General features: G+C 40.2%; 1 protein-coding gene across 2 annotated transcripts in view; it reads left to right on the top strand.

Moving 5' to 3' along the window:
• Nucleotides 1-13,893, top strand: part of CAMKK1 (calcium/calmodulin dependent protein kinase kinase 1) — a 141,777-nt gene that overhangs the window by 92,191 nt on the left and 35,693 nt on the right. For both annotated transcript variants that reach the window (XM_087957834.1, XM_026672430.2), the window contains exons 8-9: nt 2,844-2,865; nt 4,533-4,621. In XM_087957834.1, coding sequence (XP_087813960.1) covers nt 2,844-2,865; nt 4,533-4,621 — 111 coding nt within the window. The remainder of the gene's footprint in view (nt 1-2,843; nt 2,866-4,532; nt 4,622-13,893) is intronic.

The raw sequence follows: 13,893 nt of genomic DNA, 5'->3' as shown, positions 1-13,893 counted from the left end.
GGTAAAATACAATCCTGATGCGGCCTTCAATGAAATTGAGTTTGACACCCCTGGTTAAGGGGAAGAGGACATTAATATAGTTCTACTTATGTTTTCTAGCACCTTCCACTGATTTAGGACCATATTCCTATTTATCCTGAAGCAGGGCAATCATTTGCAGTGGGAGACTGGTATCACCATCAAGAATATGGTGATATGTCAAGACCAGTAGATAAATCAGACCAAGAACTTACTGTGCAGAAAGGCTAAGGTTACTTCTGTTGAGATAGGCTATAACAAAATCTTGCAGATCTGGTTGTGCTCTACCCTCTCTCCTTTTTGTACACCAGTGAATTAGGGAGAAACAGGTAGTCCTCGACTTACAACAGTTCATTTAGTGACTATTCACACATTTCACACTTACAGCCATGGTCATCAAAATTTGGATGCTTGGCAACTGACTCATATTTATGATGGTTGCAGTGTCCTGAAATCATGCGATCCCTTTTACAACGTTCTGACAAGCAAAGTTCAATGGGAAAGCCGGATTCACTTAGCAACTGCTATGATTCACTTAACAACTGTGGCAAGAAAGTTCATAAAATGGGGCAAAACTCACTTTACAAATGTCTCACTTAGCAACATAAATTTTGGTTGTAAGTCAAAGAATACCTGTGTCTGTCTGAGATACTTCTGAATATTATCCTGTTCTGGACTCTTTTCTTTTATGTACACTGAGAGCATTTGCACCAAGACAATTTCCTTGTGTGTCCAATCACACTTGGCCAATAAAGTATTCTATTCTATTCTATTCTATTCTATTCTATTCTATTCTATTCTATTCTATTCTATTCTATTCTATTCTATTCTATTCTATTCTATTTTCCCTAGTTAATGGTTCCTTAATATCTCTATCTCCCTTACCTTCTATATCAGGGGTGTCAAACTCAAGGCCCGGGGAGTGCAGATCCGGCCTGGGGGTTACTTAGATCTGGCCCATGGGGCCGCCCTGGAAACAGTGAAGGACCTGCCGACTGTGCTTCTGCCAGCGAAAACGGGCTCCCAAGCTCCGTTTTCAGCTGCCATGGCCTCCTGCATCCCTCTGCCAGTGAATACAGAGCTTGGGAGCTCCCGAGCTCCGTTTTCACTGGCAAAGGGTTGCAGGAGGCCGTGGCAGCCGAAAACTGAGCTTGGGAGTCTGTTTTCGCTGGCAAAGCACTCAGGCCACCACAGGTACCCCCAACAGGAATTATGTTGAGCTGGCCACGCCCAGCCCCAGCCCCCCTCTATATGATGCCGCTAACTAGATGGGGTTGATTCTTATATGCCTATTTTGCAGTGAGGGGTTTTTCTTAAATAACATTGTCTTTTTCTTTTCTCTTTTGTAAACAGAATTCAGTTTCTTTTTTCTTGTTTTTATTTTTAAAGAGTTCTCCAATGCACCACAAAGTGGTTCTCTGGTTTAGCGATCAATATTTCCCCTGCAGAATTCTCTAGAGTGGCATCAGGAAATAAGTGCTGTCACTTTTAATGGCTTCAGAATGGTGCTGTGTGGTCACTCAGTATCTTTCTAAAACCACAGACGAGGTCGGTATACTCTAGAGTGGGATTGGCCAACTTCAATCCCTGGTCCTCATACAGGACTCTGTCCTAGTTTGCGGTCCCTGAGAACTCTGAAACAGAAAAAATAATAAAAAAATTTTCACTACATAATTTTCAGCTTTTTAAATCAAAATTCGACTGGAAATATTTTATTTATTAAATGAAGTTATATAACTGACCAACTCACACGTAGTGAATGCAGGTGGAGTATGATGTTCAAAATCCAGTTTAAAATTCATGATTCAAACCCCTCCTCCTCACACCCCACCCCAAATGGGGTCCCCAGACCTTCTGACAGACCCATGTCTTCAAGGCCTTGTGGAAAAGCAACAAGATGGGGGCCAATCTTATCTCTGGATAAATCATTTCCGAAGGGAGGGAGCTACCCCAGAGAAGGTTCTTTTCCTAGGTCCCACTAGATGTACTACCTTGATAGTTGAGACCAGCAACGTGTCCTGCCTTCCTGGTGAAGCGTGAAGATGTATTTGGGGAGAAGTAGTCTATCAAATAGACATAAAACAAATTTCCATTGCTAGTCTTTGAGGCTGCCTGCCATTAAGGCAAAATAAAAGAAACTCTAATAAATGTTTTCCATTCACACCACTCAGAGCAGGGGTGTCAAATTTGTGGCCCGCGGGCCAGATGCGTCATGTGCTGGCCTCACCCCCACCTGGTTTAGCGAAGGGGGGGAAAGTCCCAATACATCACATGATGTCACCATGATGATGCAAGTTTGACACCCCTGACTTAGAGGATGTCCTTTCTTTGTCACAGTACAATCACCAGTGGCATTCAAAAGCTAAAATTTGCAAAAAGATGACTCCAGGCAAATAGATTCTCTCTTTTCTCTGGAAACACTGAGAAATCAAAGAAATGGTTGCCCCATTTTGTACAAATAGGTTTACTACAGGACTTTGGAAATGGGTGATCATAAAAGTGAAAACTGAAAGTCTTTTGTTTGGAACTCTTAAAACTTCTTTCATGAAGAACTTTTGCTTAACTCTTATTTTGAAGGTCTGTTTGCTATAGTATAAAGTTAGTAATGTAAATGCTAATATCATTGTTGATTTTTCCTACAAGCACATTCTCCCAACCAATTTTAAGCTTAACAGTTTAAGTTTATGGACCTTTTCTATAACATCATCTTAGGGAAATGCTTTGTATTAGAGCTTAGATGGAAATTAATTCAGGGAGGATTGCTTTTCTAAAAAGTGCATTGGTTGGGAGCTGTCTTTTCAGCATTCGATTTTCTTTCTTTTCAGCATTCGATCTCCTCCCAAAGGGGTAAGTAATCTATAATAAACAAAGATTGTGTAAAACCTAACAGGTTTGGGTGTTAAAAATGCAGTATTGCAAGCAAACTTTGCCCACAGCCTGAATTTCGATTCTTACAGGGCTCAGGGCTGACTCAGCCTTCTTTCCGTCCAAGTTTGGTAAAATGAGGACCCAGATTGTTGAGGGCAATATGCAAAATATGATTAGATTGTAAATTGCCCAGAGAATGCTATAAAGGGCTATGGGGCGGTACATAGGCCTAAATGCTATTGCTATCAGAGTTCATTGCATGACTGTTAATAGGCCTTAAGCTCTGCTCAGCAGCAGCATCTGCTGGTTGATCTGTATCAGCACCATTAAAGTTATGGCATCATTAAACAAGACTTTGAAAAAAATAGGCATGGGTGCCATTTTGGCTGTTTTGACTCTTATTCCATGTACACCTCCCAACTCCTTGAGAATCCAGTGAGTCCATCACTTGAAAAGCTGTCACAAGGAAGACTGTGTGGGTTTACTCTGTCTATTGCATGAGGGTAGGACAGGAATCCATAGATAAAGCTTTCCCGGGAGGTCCAACTCAAAATAAGGAGTGATTTCCCAACTGTAAGAGATATTAAACAATGGAACAGCCACTGCTTCTTGGAGTTCAGTGCTTACCCAATATTTTTTTGGAGTCATGGACTTCGTCCGTGGAGGTTTTCAAGCAAACAGGTAGACAGCCATTTGTCTGAGATGGTTGAGGGTTGCTCAGGGGTGGGATTCAAATTTTTTAACAACCGGTTCTGTGGGCGTGGCCATGTGACTGGGTGGGCATGGCTTTTTTTTTTTTGCAGCAAATCCCCCCCCCCAATTTTGGGGCTTTCTGGGCCTCAGGGAAGCCTCCCGGGGGGCATTTTTGTTCCCAGGAACCTTCCCTGGGGCCCAGGAAAGCAAAAAATGGGGTAGAGGGGAGCGAGGGGGAAGATTTTTTTTCCCCCCCCTCCATTTTTTGTCTTCCTGGCCTCAGGGAAGCCTCCTGGGTGAAGCAGTAAGACAGCAAGGGGAATCCCGGCACAGCTGATCATAGGAACAGCAGATCGTCGGGGAGGGGGAGAAATACCTTAAGGAGTGATTGGGCAGGGAAGAACGCAGTCAGTGATGTCGGGTATGCACGCAATGTTGTGCATGTGCAATAAGGACTAACTGGGCAGAGAGGGGAGGGGAGGGGCCAGCCAGGGGCACGATTTGCCGGTTCTCCAAACTGCGCAGAATCATAACAACCGGTTCTATAGAACCGGTCCGAACTGGTAGAATCCCACTCCTGGGATTGCTGCCTTGGGCAGAGGGACAGGGAGAGATTAAAAGACCACCCTAACCCTAACCCCGTGTTTCTATGAATCCCTCTTCTCCATTTTTGGGGACTATTAACTGGAAGGAGGTGGCCTGTGTGCTATGCTTTGATTGGTTCCTCCACCTAATCATCCCATAAGTTACATTCTACAATTTGGCATTAATAAAAGCAATAAACAACACTCAACATCAAAAATAAAAATGAACTCCCAGTGAAACATCGCAAAGTGAATTGTTGAACAAGTCTCACAAGGCTTACCTCACCAGAATAATTAAAAATACAGAAGAAAACGGCTGTTACAGTCTGGTAAAGTATTTGTCTTGCTCTTTGCACCCAATTTTTTTAGGCCTGTCATGGAGGTGCCGTGTGACAATCCTTTTTCTGAAGAACAAGCTTGGCTCTATTTCAGAGACATTGTTTTGGGCATTGAGTACTGTGAGTATAAAGCAACAGAGTTGTTATTGTCATTGATGAATTTTCCCCCCTTTGATGTGCCTCTTTCCTTTCCACTGAAACGATCCTCCAGCAAAGGAACCATAACTCATGCATACATTTTAGCATATTTTCAAAAACATTTTCAGAGGAGGCTCAGATCTAGTCAATTTCTCAACTTTGGGGAGTGAAAGTACTTTTTGCTGTGACAAACCCACCAGTCTACATAACCCTTGTTAAATTGTATAATATGATTTTCTGAGCAGAAGTTGGTTCATAATAACTTAAGCCAAGGTTCAGCAGCCTTCATTGTTGGAGTGGGCACTATAATATCATGTAATTTTGTAAAATGACACTAATGCTGAATGAAGTGATTAGACTGTACTGTAAGTTGAATTTATCAATCATTCTAGGGTTTTATTTATTTTTCTAAGCAATCATGAAGAAATATATCAGGAAAAAGAATGAAGAATTCCCACCAGAGAAAGAGCACAATTGATCTGATTTGACTTGACTTGATTTGACTTGACCTATATAGCTGTCCATCTCACATATGTGGCTCTCGGCAACTGACAACAAAACTAGTTAAAAGACATACAATATAAAAAATAAAAACCCAAAGTAGTTGAGCATCAAAAAAATATTAATTGTAGTGTTTAGGTGCTTTTAATTGATTTTAATGTTGAATTTTGTGATTGCTAGTTTGTGCTTTAATTGAATACACCTCCCAGAATCACATGCAAGTGAGATGAGCTGACTTATAAATTGAAATGGAATGAATGAATGAATCACCATTAACAAAGCCAACAGATGGGCTCTGTCCCACATCCAGGGCCCCAGGCTCAATCTTTCCAAATTGGTTGATCATAATCAAATCAATATCGAAGCTGAATATTCCTTTCAATGAAAGTGACTTCCAGTCCCTATCTGTTTATTCTCCCATTATAGTATGTTTAGGCTTCTCCGTTGCAAACATTTCTACATATGGCTGCTATTGCCCAATTTGTGCTCTAAGCCCTGACATAGAATATGTTAGAGTCAGAAACCTTACATTCTTTAAAAACGAAAACAAGCAGCAAAAGCTCTGTGAGGTTGAAATGGTTCCAGCTGATGTGACAAGAATGGGAAATCAATGTTTTACCATCCCTGACTTCTTTCCTTCTGTGAAGTGTTACACCTATTGATTATATCTTGGAAACACTGCACGGTTAATGTGGGTGCTGTTGCCACAAACTTCCCTAGGGAACCATTTGTATCCTGACTGGAACAAACAAGCTTAGAAAGAGAGGAAACACAATACCTGGGGCTTAAACCACAAGTAACCAAGTGCTATTATTGATCCCCAACTGTGTTTCCTGGAATCACAGACCAATTCTATTGCAGTTTTCTAGAATTTCTCTCTCAAAGCACTGAATTCAATACTAATGGAAAAGATCTTGTTTACACTAGTTTAGTTCGAAGGTTTAATTAAGCAGCTTCTGAACCTGTTTATTTCACACTGGGACATTCATACTATAATTATTTGTTATTTCCGTAGTACTACAAATATTTATATTTCACCTGACATAGTATGTGTCCAGACATAGTATAGAATAAAAAAATACAGCAATACAAACCACACTGAATTCAATACACATATATAACAAAATGTTTTTTTTAAAATTTGGCTGTTTATGTTACATTTTATTTTGTGTCCTAAATATAGTTTTAAAAACAAGACACCTCCAGGAATGAAGCCAAGCCATACCATTGTGTTTAAAGGGTGCTGAACAAAACATTTTCTGTGTATGCCTAAATTGCAGCGAAATCAGAAAAATCTTATTTTATGAAGAGGATGGTCCCAAAATGGAATGCCACAAGAAAAGGAGGCCACTGTCAGCCTGGTGCCTTTTTTCAAAAGACCCAGTACACATTTTCTGTAGAAATGTGTCAAGGTAACACTAGATTTGATGTCCAGCACTGACCACAGACTCCCCCATTACATAGCTAACAAGCCCCCATCTTCCTTGGAATTCTACTTTTAGATTCATATATCTGAGAGAGAAGGGGTACAATGGCTCAGCAGTTAAAGATGCTAAGCTTGTCAGCTTGGGTTCAAGACCTGGGTGTTGTGCAATGAGGTGAACTCCCATTACTTGCCCCAGCTCTGCTCACCTAGCTGTTCAAAAGCTTGCAAATGTGAGTAAATACTGTAAATAAGTACCATTTTGGTGGGAAAGTAATATTGTTCTGTGTGCTTTTGCCATGTTGTTCACACGACCACTGAAGCATCTTTTGGACAATGCTAAGAAATGGAGATGTCATATCCCTGGTGGAGACTGACTCTGAGGGAGAGGAGGAGCAGCAGACAGGGAGTGGAAATGTGGCTTCGGAGGTTGTGGAAGAGGCTGGGGAAGGGCAGAGGCCGGCTGGGCAGTCAGAGGAGGACCCAGGCCCATCCCCTCTCCATCCTAGGGCACACAGGGAGGAGAGGATAAGGGAGAGACGTGGTCTACTGGGGAGGAGTGGGCCTTGATCTTCTTTATGGGCTGCAGCTGTGACAACTGAATAGGAGGACAGACATGCGTACTGGCGAGTGCTGGAAACAAAGTGTGGAAATATCTCTAGTTTATTGTTCGTCTCTGAGTTTGGCATCCTTCCCAGTGTGTGTTCTGATATCGGTGGATGTCTTCCAGCCTCTATCTTGCCTGGTTTTGTGTTGTTTTTTACTCTTTATAATTTGAACGGCATTTCCTCCTGCATTTCCTCCGGCATTTCCTCATACTGCTTGTATGAGAGCTTTTGGTCTCCAGTCAAAGATATTTGGAGCTTGGAAGCAAAGCGAAAGAATAAAAGGGGCTTCACCTGTTTTTTGTGACTGTGTTTATTTTGTATCCCACCCTGGGTCATCACAGGAGATGAGCACTGCCCCTAGAATCGGACACAGGAACTGGACTGAAGAAACCTTGACCTTGACCTGTCTGGGGGAGATTGTTTCAGAACCAAAAGACAACCATCGAAAAGGGATGCTTCCCAGGCCCCATAAGGTTGCTTATTCTCAGTTTAAAGAAAGAACATATGCTTTCCATTGCAAAAGGTTTCAGGTTCAATCTCCAGAATTGGGCTGATAATTTTTTTTCCCTTGCTGGGCCTATGTCAGGAGGTCTACCACTCTCACCATCCCTTCCCAGCACTGAATTCGGCCATGCTTATTGGCGATGAAGCAGGTTGCAGTCCAGCACAACTTGAGGGCCACCAGACCAGGGTAAGCCTAGTGGGCAGCACTGAACTAGATAGGAGCAATAGTCTGATTATGCAGCACCGTATAGCGTTCTCAGTTCATGGTCCCTTCTCTTTATATTTCTATGGATCTAACACAAATTGGCCTTGGTGTCTTTCTGAGAAAAAGAATCTCTCTCAGATACTATCCCCCAACTCACCTCAGTTACTTTCTTCTGCAGATTTCTTCTGATAGGTGCTAAATAATTTCTCTGCTCCATGACATGAAGCTGATAGTAAAGTGAAGCAGCAGTCCTTTGAGGTTGCATTTTGTCCTTGAACTGCAGGAGATTTCTCCATTAATCCAATTTAATGCAGTTTAGCAGCAGCTTTGGCAGACAGTGCAATGTGCTAATATAATTGAAACACATTCTCCTCTACTGGTAACACATTTCTCTCTTCCCCCCTCCTCAAATGGTAGGGAGTTTGCTATGAGGCAAAAGCATGTTGACACAAAAAGCCATGTTGTAGAGTGTCATATCCATCTGCCTGGTCTTGTCTTTGTCTGTCTGTGTGTGTGTCTATCATGTCAGTGATCCAGGGATGTAGATTTCCAAGGCTCACAAACCTGATATACTGTAGTTAGAAGCTGATTCTCCACAATGGGCAGGGCCATTTGGAAAGAAGGTTTCATAAGTTGCATTATATGAAATGAATGTTGTTTGGGAGGTGAGGTGAGCTGCATAAACCATGGTGATTGTGGTTGATCATATGAGGTCACCTGTTTACATTTTTGCACCCTAGGGTAGCCTATACTTGTTTTGAGCACATGCAAGTGTCTCCTGGAAGCCACTGAGCCAGGTGTTTTTTCTTCCTTGATGTCAACCCTCTAAACATTGAAAAGTGGAAAGGAGTGGGACGTAGCAACAGTGGGACATTCCATGGTTTCTTTGAGAATTGTGAGTCCAGAGAGTGAATACCTTGCCTTCTGACCTTCAGTGATCTAGTCCTGACAGCAATGATTGCATTACTGGCAGTATTTTGATGAGAAGACTTTGAGATCACTGAGGAAACATTCAAAATGCATCTGGCCAACCCAGTGTGAAGTTTATTCTGAATCAATATTTCATCTCCTTCACACTATGTTCTTAGAACAACTCTGTTAAGAGGACAGAATTTTAAGCAAAGTCTCATCCCTGGACTCTTACAAGAAACTTAAATAATTGGAGGATCATGTGGATATTTTATATAAATTTATTTTGTGTAACAATATTTACCCTTAAGTAATTGTTCTATAGCAATTAAATTGTTTTATGTTTACCTGTGTTTGATTCTTTTTTAAAAAAAATCTTTGGTATTTGTGTCCTCCCTGGAGTGGGCATAGATTGATTTCTTTCTGTTGATTTTCAATGAAAAAATTGGGTTAGAAAAGAAAGGTGATCAGGGAAGACAATTGCTATTCTTTATTTCTGTCTTGCTTTTAAAAATCCCGCAGGGCCTTGGTTATGGCACAGACTCCAATGTAAACTTTTTCTGCAATAAATAATAGAATTGCTCTTCTCTGGGGACTTGAGAGGTTCAAAGATATACAAGTTTGAAGATATTTATTATTTCTATTTCAACATCTGTATGGATGGGAGATGGAGAATGGAGATTTTGTGTTATAGCTATTCTCAAATAATTAAAAATCTCAGCCATCTTCTACAGATCACCCAGTGCCCTTTCAGTAGATATTCATTTATCTTCTATTTTGCCTGTTTTAGCAAGTCTAATTTTATGTCTTTGCTCAAACAGAAAGAAACAGTTGTTAGGCTTCACAAAAGTAGTTGTTAGGCTTCACATCAAGCACAGCAATACATCTTGACATTGGAGATGGGTAGTTTTAAGTACTCCAGCTGGCTGGCTCTCACACCAGAGTGTGAAGATGTCTTCCCTCAGGGAACACACAGCTAGTTAGTCAGATATTCACTGTGATGAAGTTTTCATTCCCAAGAAAAGAAAGAGTGAGATTGGGGGATCCTAGGGATCATCTTCCAAGCCCACATACTTGGTTCCTATTGTCAGGTTCTGGCAGTTACTCCAATTAAATCATGAGCCTCAAGCCACACTCCCAAAACTAAAGAGGAATTATTTGAAGGTAACATTCTATATCCGGCACTAACCTGGGTATAACCAACTCTGAGATACATAATTCATTGTCACCCTTGATCCTGCTTTTCCCCCCACCCCTCGGGGTGTATCATCCAACGAAAAAACGTCTGTAGCCAAGAGTCATCAATCATGCTCTCCAATTAGATTTTTTCATGGCAGAAGCTTCAGCCATCTAATCAGTCTTTGAAGAAAATATGAATGGAATGTACTTTCGATTTTACACTGTTGCCTGCTCTTTGAAACTCCCCCCTTCTTTCTGTTGTCAACTATAAAACATGTATACAAAATGTTTTATGAGTTGACACCTATTTTTGTTGATTATGGATTTTATCTGCTAGGGAAGCAGTCTCATTTCTGACCCCATGAGTCTCACAAGGTAAGCCAGATGTTGGTGTGGGCAGTTTTCTGGGTGAAGAATGGAGGTAGGAGTAGGATCATAGATAAGCAGAATTCTGGGTTCCAGAGCAAAGCATCTGCCTGATTATTTTGTGAGTTAGGAATCTAAGAGCTTTAAAAGTGAAAAGGAGAAAGACTCACACCCATCTTGCCTGGTATTATATGAATCTATGAGAAATTTGTACGTGTTCTACATTCTTGTGGTTGGTTCTAATTTCCATAGGGTGTTGAACTCCTTCGAGGTGACACTAATGGTGAATACCTTTTTTGATCCTGTAATTTTTTTTAGTTTCAAACATAGACTTCGATTTTAAATACCTAAAAAGGAATGTGCAGACATCCATCCCATCCTCAAAAAGTCATAGTCACTGCAGTCCAGCTACTGCAGCAATATTTCTGGTTACTAGAGATGCAGATCACATACAGATTTGGAAGTTTTTGCTGCAAGGAGGAAGAATTTCAGATCCTTTTGCATCCATGGTGCCAAAAACCACAGAGTAATGGTTTTCTAAAGCAAATGCTGTCTTAGTTTCCACCCTGTACAAAATGAAACTTGCCAAAAAGAAAAAAGAAATAATTAGCAATTCATGAACCTTAACAGTCATTTGAAGAGAAATAGATTAATCAAATGGCCTACCTCTCTCAATCCTCCTTCACTGGTTGAATTTGGGGCATTCTCACTTGAAAGCTTGTTATTAAATTTGGTGGTGATTAGACATATATGAAATTGCACTGATGTACGGTGCAGAAACCCTTTGAGACTGTTTTGTGATAAAATGCCTTTAAGTTTTTGCAAGGTAATATTGTCTTGCCTTTTCTTCATTCTTTGTTGAATTCCAGAAATGTATTGAACCATTATGGAAACAGGGTGGACCTATAATCTAAGCAAACCTCCTATTCTTTAAACTTCCATCAGAATTTCAGTCAATATGTCAATGTTGGTATAATTCAGTAGGCTGAGTAGCAAGGATTCAATAAATAAAACATTTTATTGCAGTGAACAACAGTAATTTAATTGCTCATAGTTGTCGTAAGAGTGATTGAAAATAGAATAAAACAAAACAACCTCCTCTGTGCTCAACGAAATGGCCTTAGTATTTGAAATAGAATTGCAGAAAATGAGATAGAAAAGGCAAAATAAAACCTTCCTTTTATGAACTCTATTAGGTACAATGGATAAAATTTCAATCTGAATTTTTGCCACCCTTTCCCTCATAATAGGCAAATATGCTGAATCTGAATCTGGAAAAGACTATTAAAATTTGATTTGATTTTTGGTGGGTGGAAACTAATGGGTGCAAACTAATCAAGGAGAGGAGCAACTTAGAACTAAGGAGAAATTTCCTGACAGAACAATTAATCAGTGGAACAACTTGCCTCTAGAAGTTGTGAATGCTCCAAGACTGCAGGTTTTTAAAAAGATGTTGGATAACCATTTGTCTGAAGTGGTGTAGGGTTTCCTGCCTAGGCAGGGGGTTGGACTAGAAGACCTCCAAGGTCCCTTCCAACTCTGTTACTCTATTCTATTTTACAACAAATGTGACAATGCTTATACATTTTTTTTCAATATCGTAACTTTGAAATGTTGCTAAATGAATAGTGGAAATTGAAGGACTAACATGGGCAGCATCATGCCCACACGCTTTTATCTTTCTTGGTGACTTCAATCTACCTCCTATTAACTGGACCCTTAACGAATGTACAACTGAACCCACAAATGCAACCTTCTACAATGCAGTAACAAATCTGGGACTAGAACAACTAGTAACCAACAACACTAGACTTAACAACTGCCTCGGTCTCATCTTCTGCAATAGTTTGAATTCAATTTATGGAATACAAATTAAAGAACCTTTTTCCAACAGTGACCACAACATGATTGACTTTTGTCTCAACATACGTCCACACAAAAATCATCACAACAACGTAATCCCCAATTATAACTGCAATAGACGCAATCTACATAGACTTCTGTAAAGCCTTTGATTCAGTGGTACATGACAAACTATTCCTAAAACTAAAATCTTACGGTGTCTCTGGACACCTGCATAACTGGATAGAAGCATTCCTGTCAAACAGACAACAAATGGTCAAAATTGGGAGCGTCCTATCAAATTCTGTACCTGTCAACAGTGGTGTCCCCCAAGGCAGTGTTTCAGGACCAACTCTCTTCATACTCTACATAAATGACCTCTGTGATCACATTAAGAGCAACTGAGTTCTCTTCACTGATGATGTAAAGCTGTTCAATACCACAGACAATACTGCTACCCTTCAAAAAGACCTTGACTATGTATCAGAATGTTCAAACAAATGGTAACTTCAAATCTCAACAAATAAATGCTCTGTCTTACATATTGGCAGAAAAAATCAGAAAATAAAATACAAGAGAAATAGTCAAGACCTTGCTGAGGATCCAAACTTTGTCAAGGACCTTGGAATACTCATATCTAATTATCTAAGTGCTAGAGCCCACTGTAACTACATAGCCAAAAAGGCGTTAAGAGTTGTTAATCTAATCCTATGTAGCTTCTTCTCTGGTAATATCACACTACTAACTAGAGCATACAAAACATTTGCTCGACCAATACTCGAATACAGCTCATCAGTCTGGAACCCACATTACGTATCTGATATTAACACAGTTGAGAAAGTCCAGAAATATTTCACAAGAAGAGTTCTCCACTCCTCTACTCATTGCAGAATACCTTATGCCACCAGACTCGAAATTCTAGACCTAGAAAACCTAGAACTATGCCGCCATCGGTCGGATCTAAGTATAGTATATAAAATCATACATTGCAATGTCCTACCTGTCAATGAATACTTCAGCTGAAACCATAACAACACAAGAGCACACAATAGATACAAACTCAAGGTTAACCGCACCAAACTTGATTGCAGGAAATATGACTTCAGCAATAGAGTGGTCAATGTCTGGAATACTCTACCCGACTCTGTAGTTTCTTCCCCAAACCCCAAAAACTTTAACCTTAGACTGTCTACTATTGACCTCACCCCTTTCCTAAGAGGTCTGTAGGGGTCGTGCATAAGCGCACCAACGTGCCTACCGTCCCTGTCCTATTGTTTCTCTTATTCTTCTTTTATTTTTCTTATATGTACCCATTTCATGTATTCACAACTATGTATACATTTATACTTATTATCTTGTAAACAATTGGCAAATCAAATAAATAAATAAAATAAATAAGAAACCCTATACCTTTTCCGACAAATGGTTGTCCAACCTCTTAATATCTATGATGCAATGATGTACTTTGAGATTTGATGGATATTCCAGAATAATAGACAACCTTCCTCCAATTAGCCCATTATACTGAGCTTACTCTATTTTCTAATGCAATGTTTCGCCATCTTAGTCATTGTCAGCGTTCCAAGTAACTCCTCATTGCAATTCAGAACTCCGAGACAAAGTCCATCAAAGTATGATTTTATTAGAGAAGTCATATTGGCACATCTGGGGAAAACCTGAATCTGAAATCCCGTGTTTTCCCCCACCCACACTAAAA

Source organism: Notechis scutatus, chromosome 1 (assembly GCF_049901735.1).
Source record: "Notechis scutatus isolate UNSWTSFEM ecotype Mainland chromosome 1, rNotScu1.2, whole genome shotgun sequence".
Classification (NCBI taxonomy): domain Eukaryota; kingdom Metazoa; phylum Chordata; class Lepidosauria; order Squamata; family Elapidae; genus Notechis; species Notechis scutatus.
Note: the sequence above shows the minus strand (reverse complement) of the source record. Positions and strands in the feature narration are given on the sequence as shown.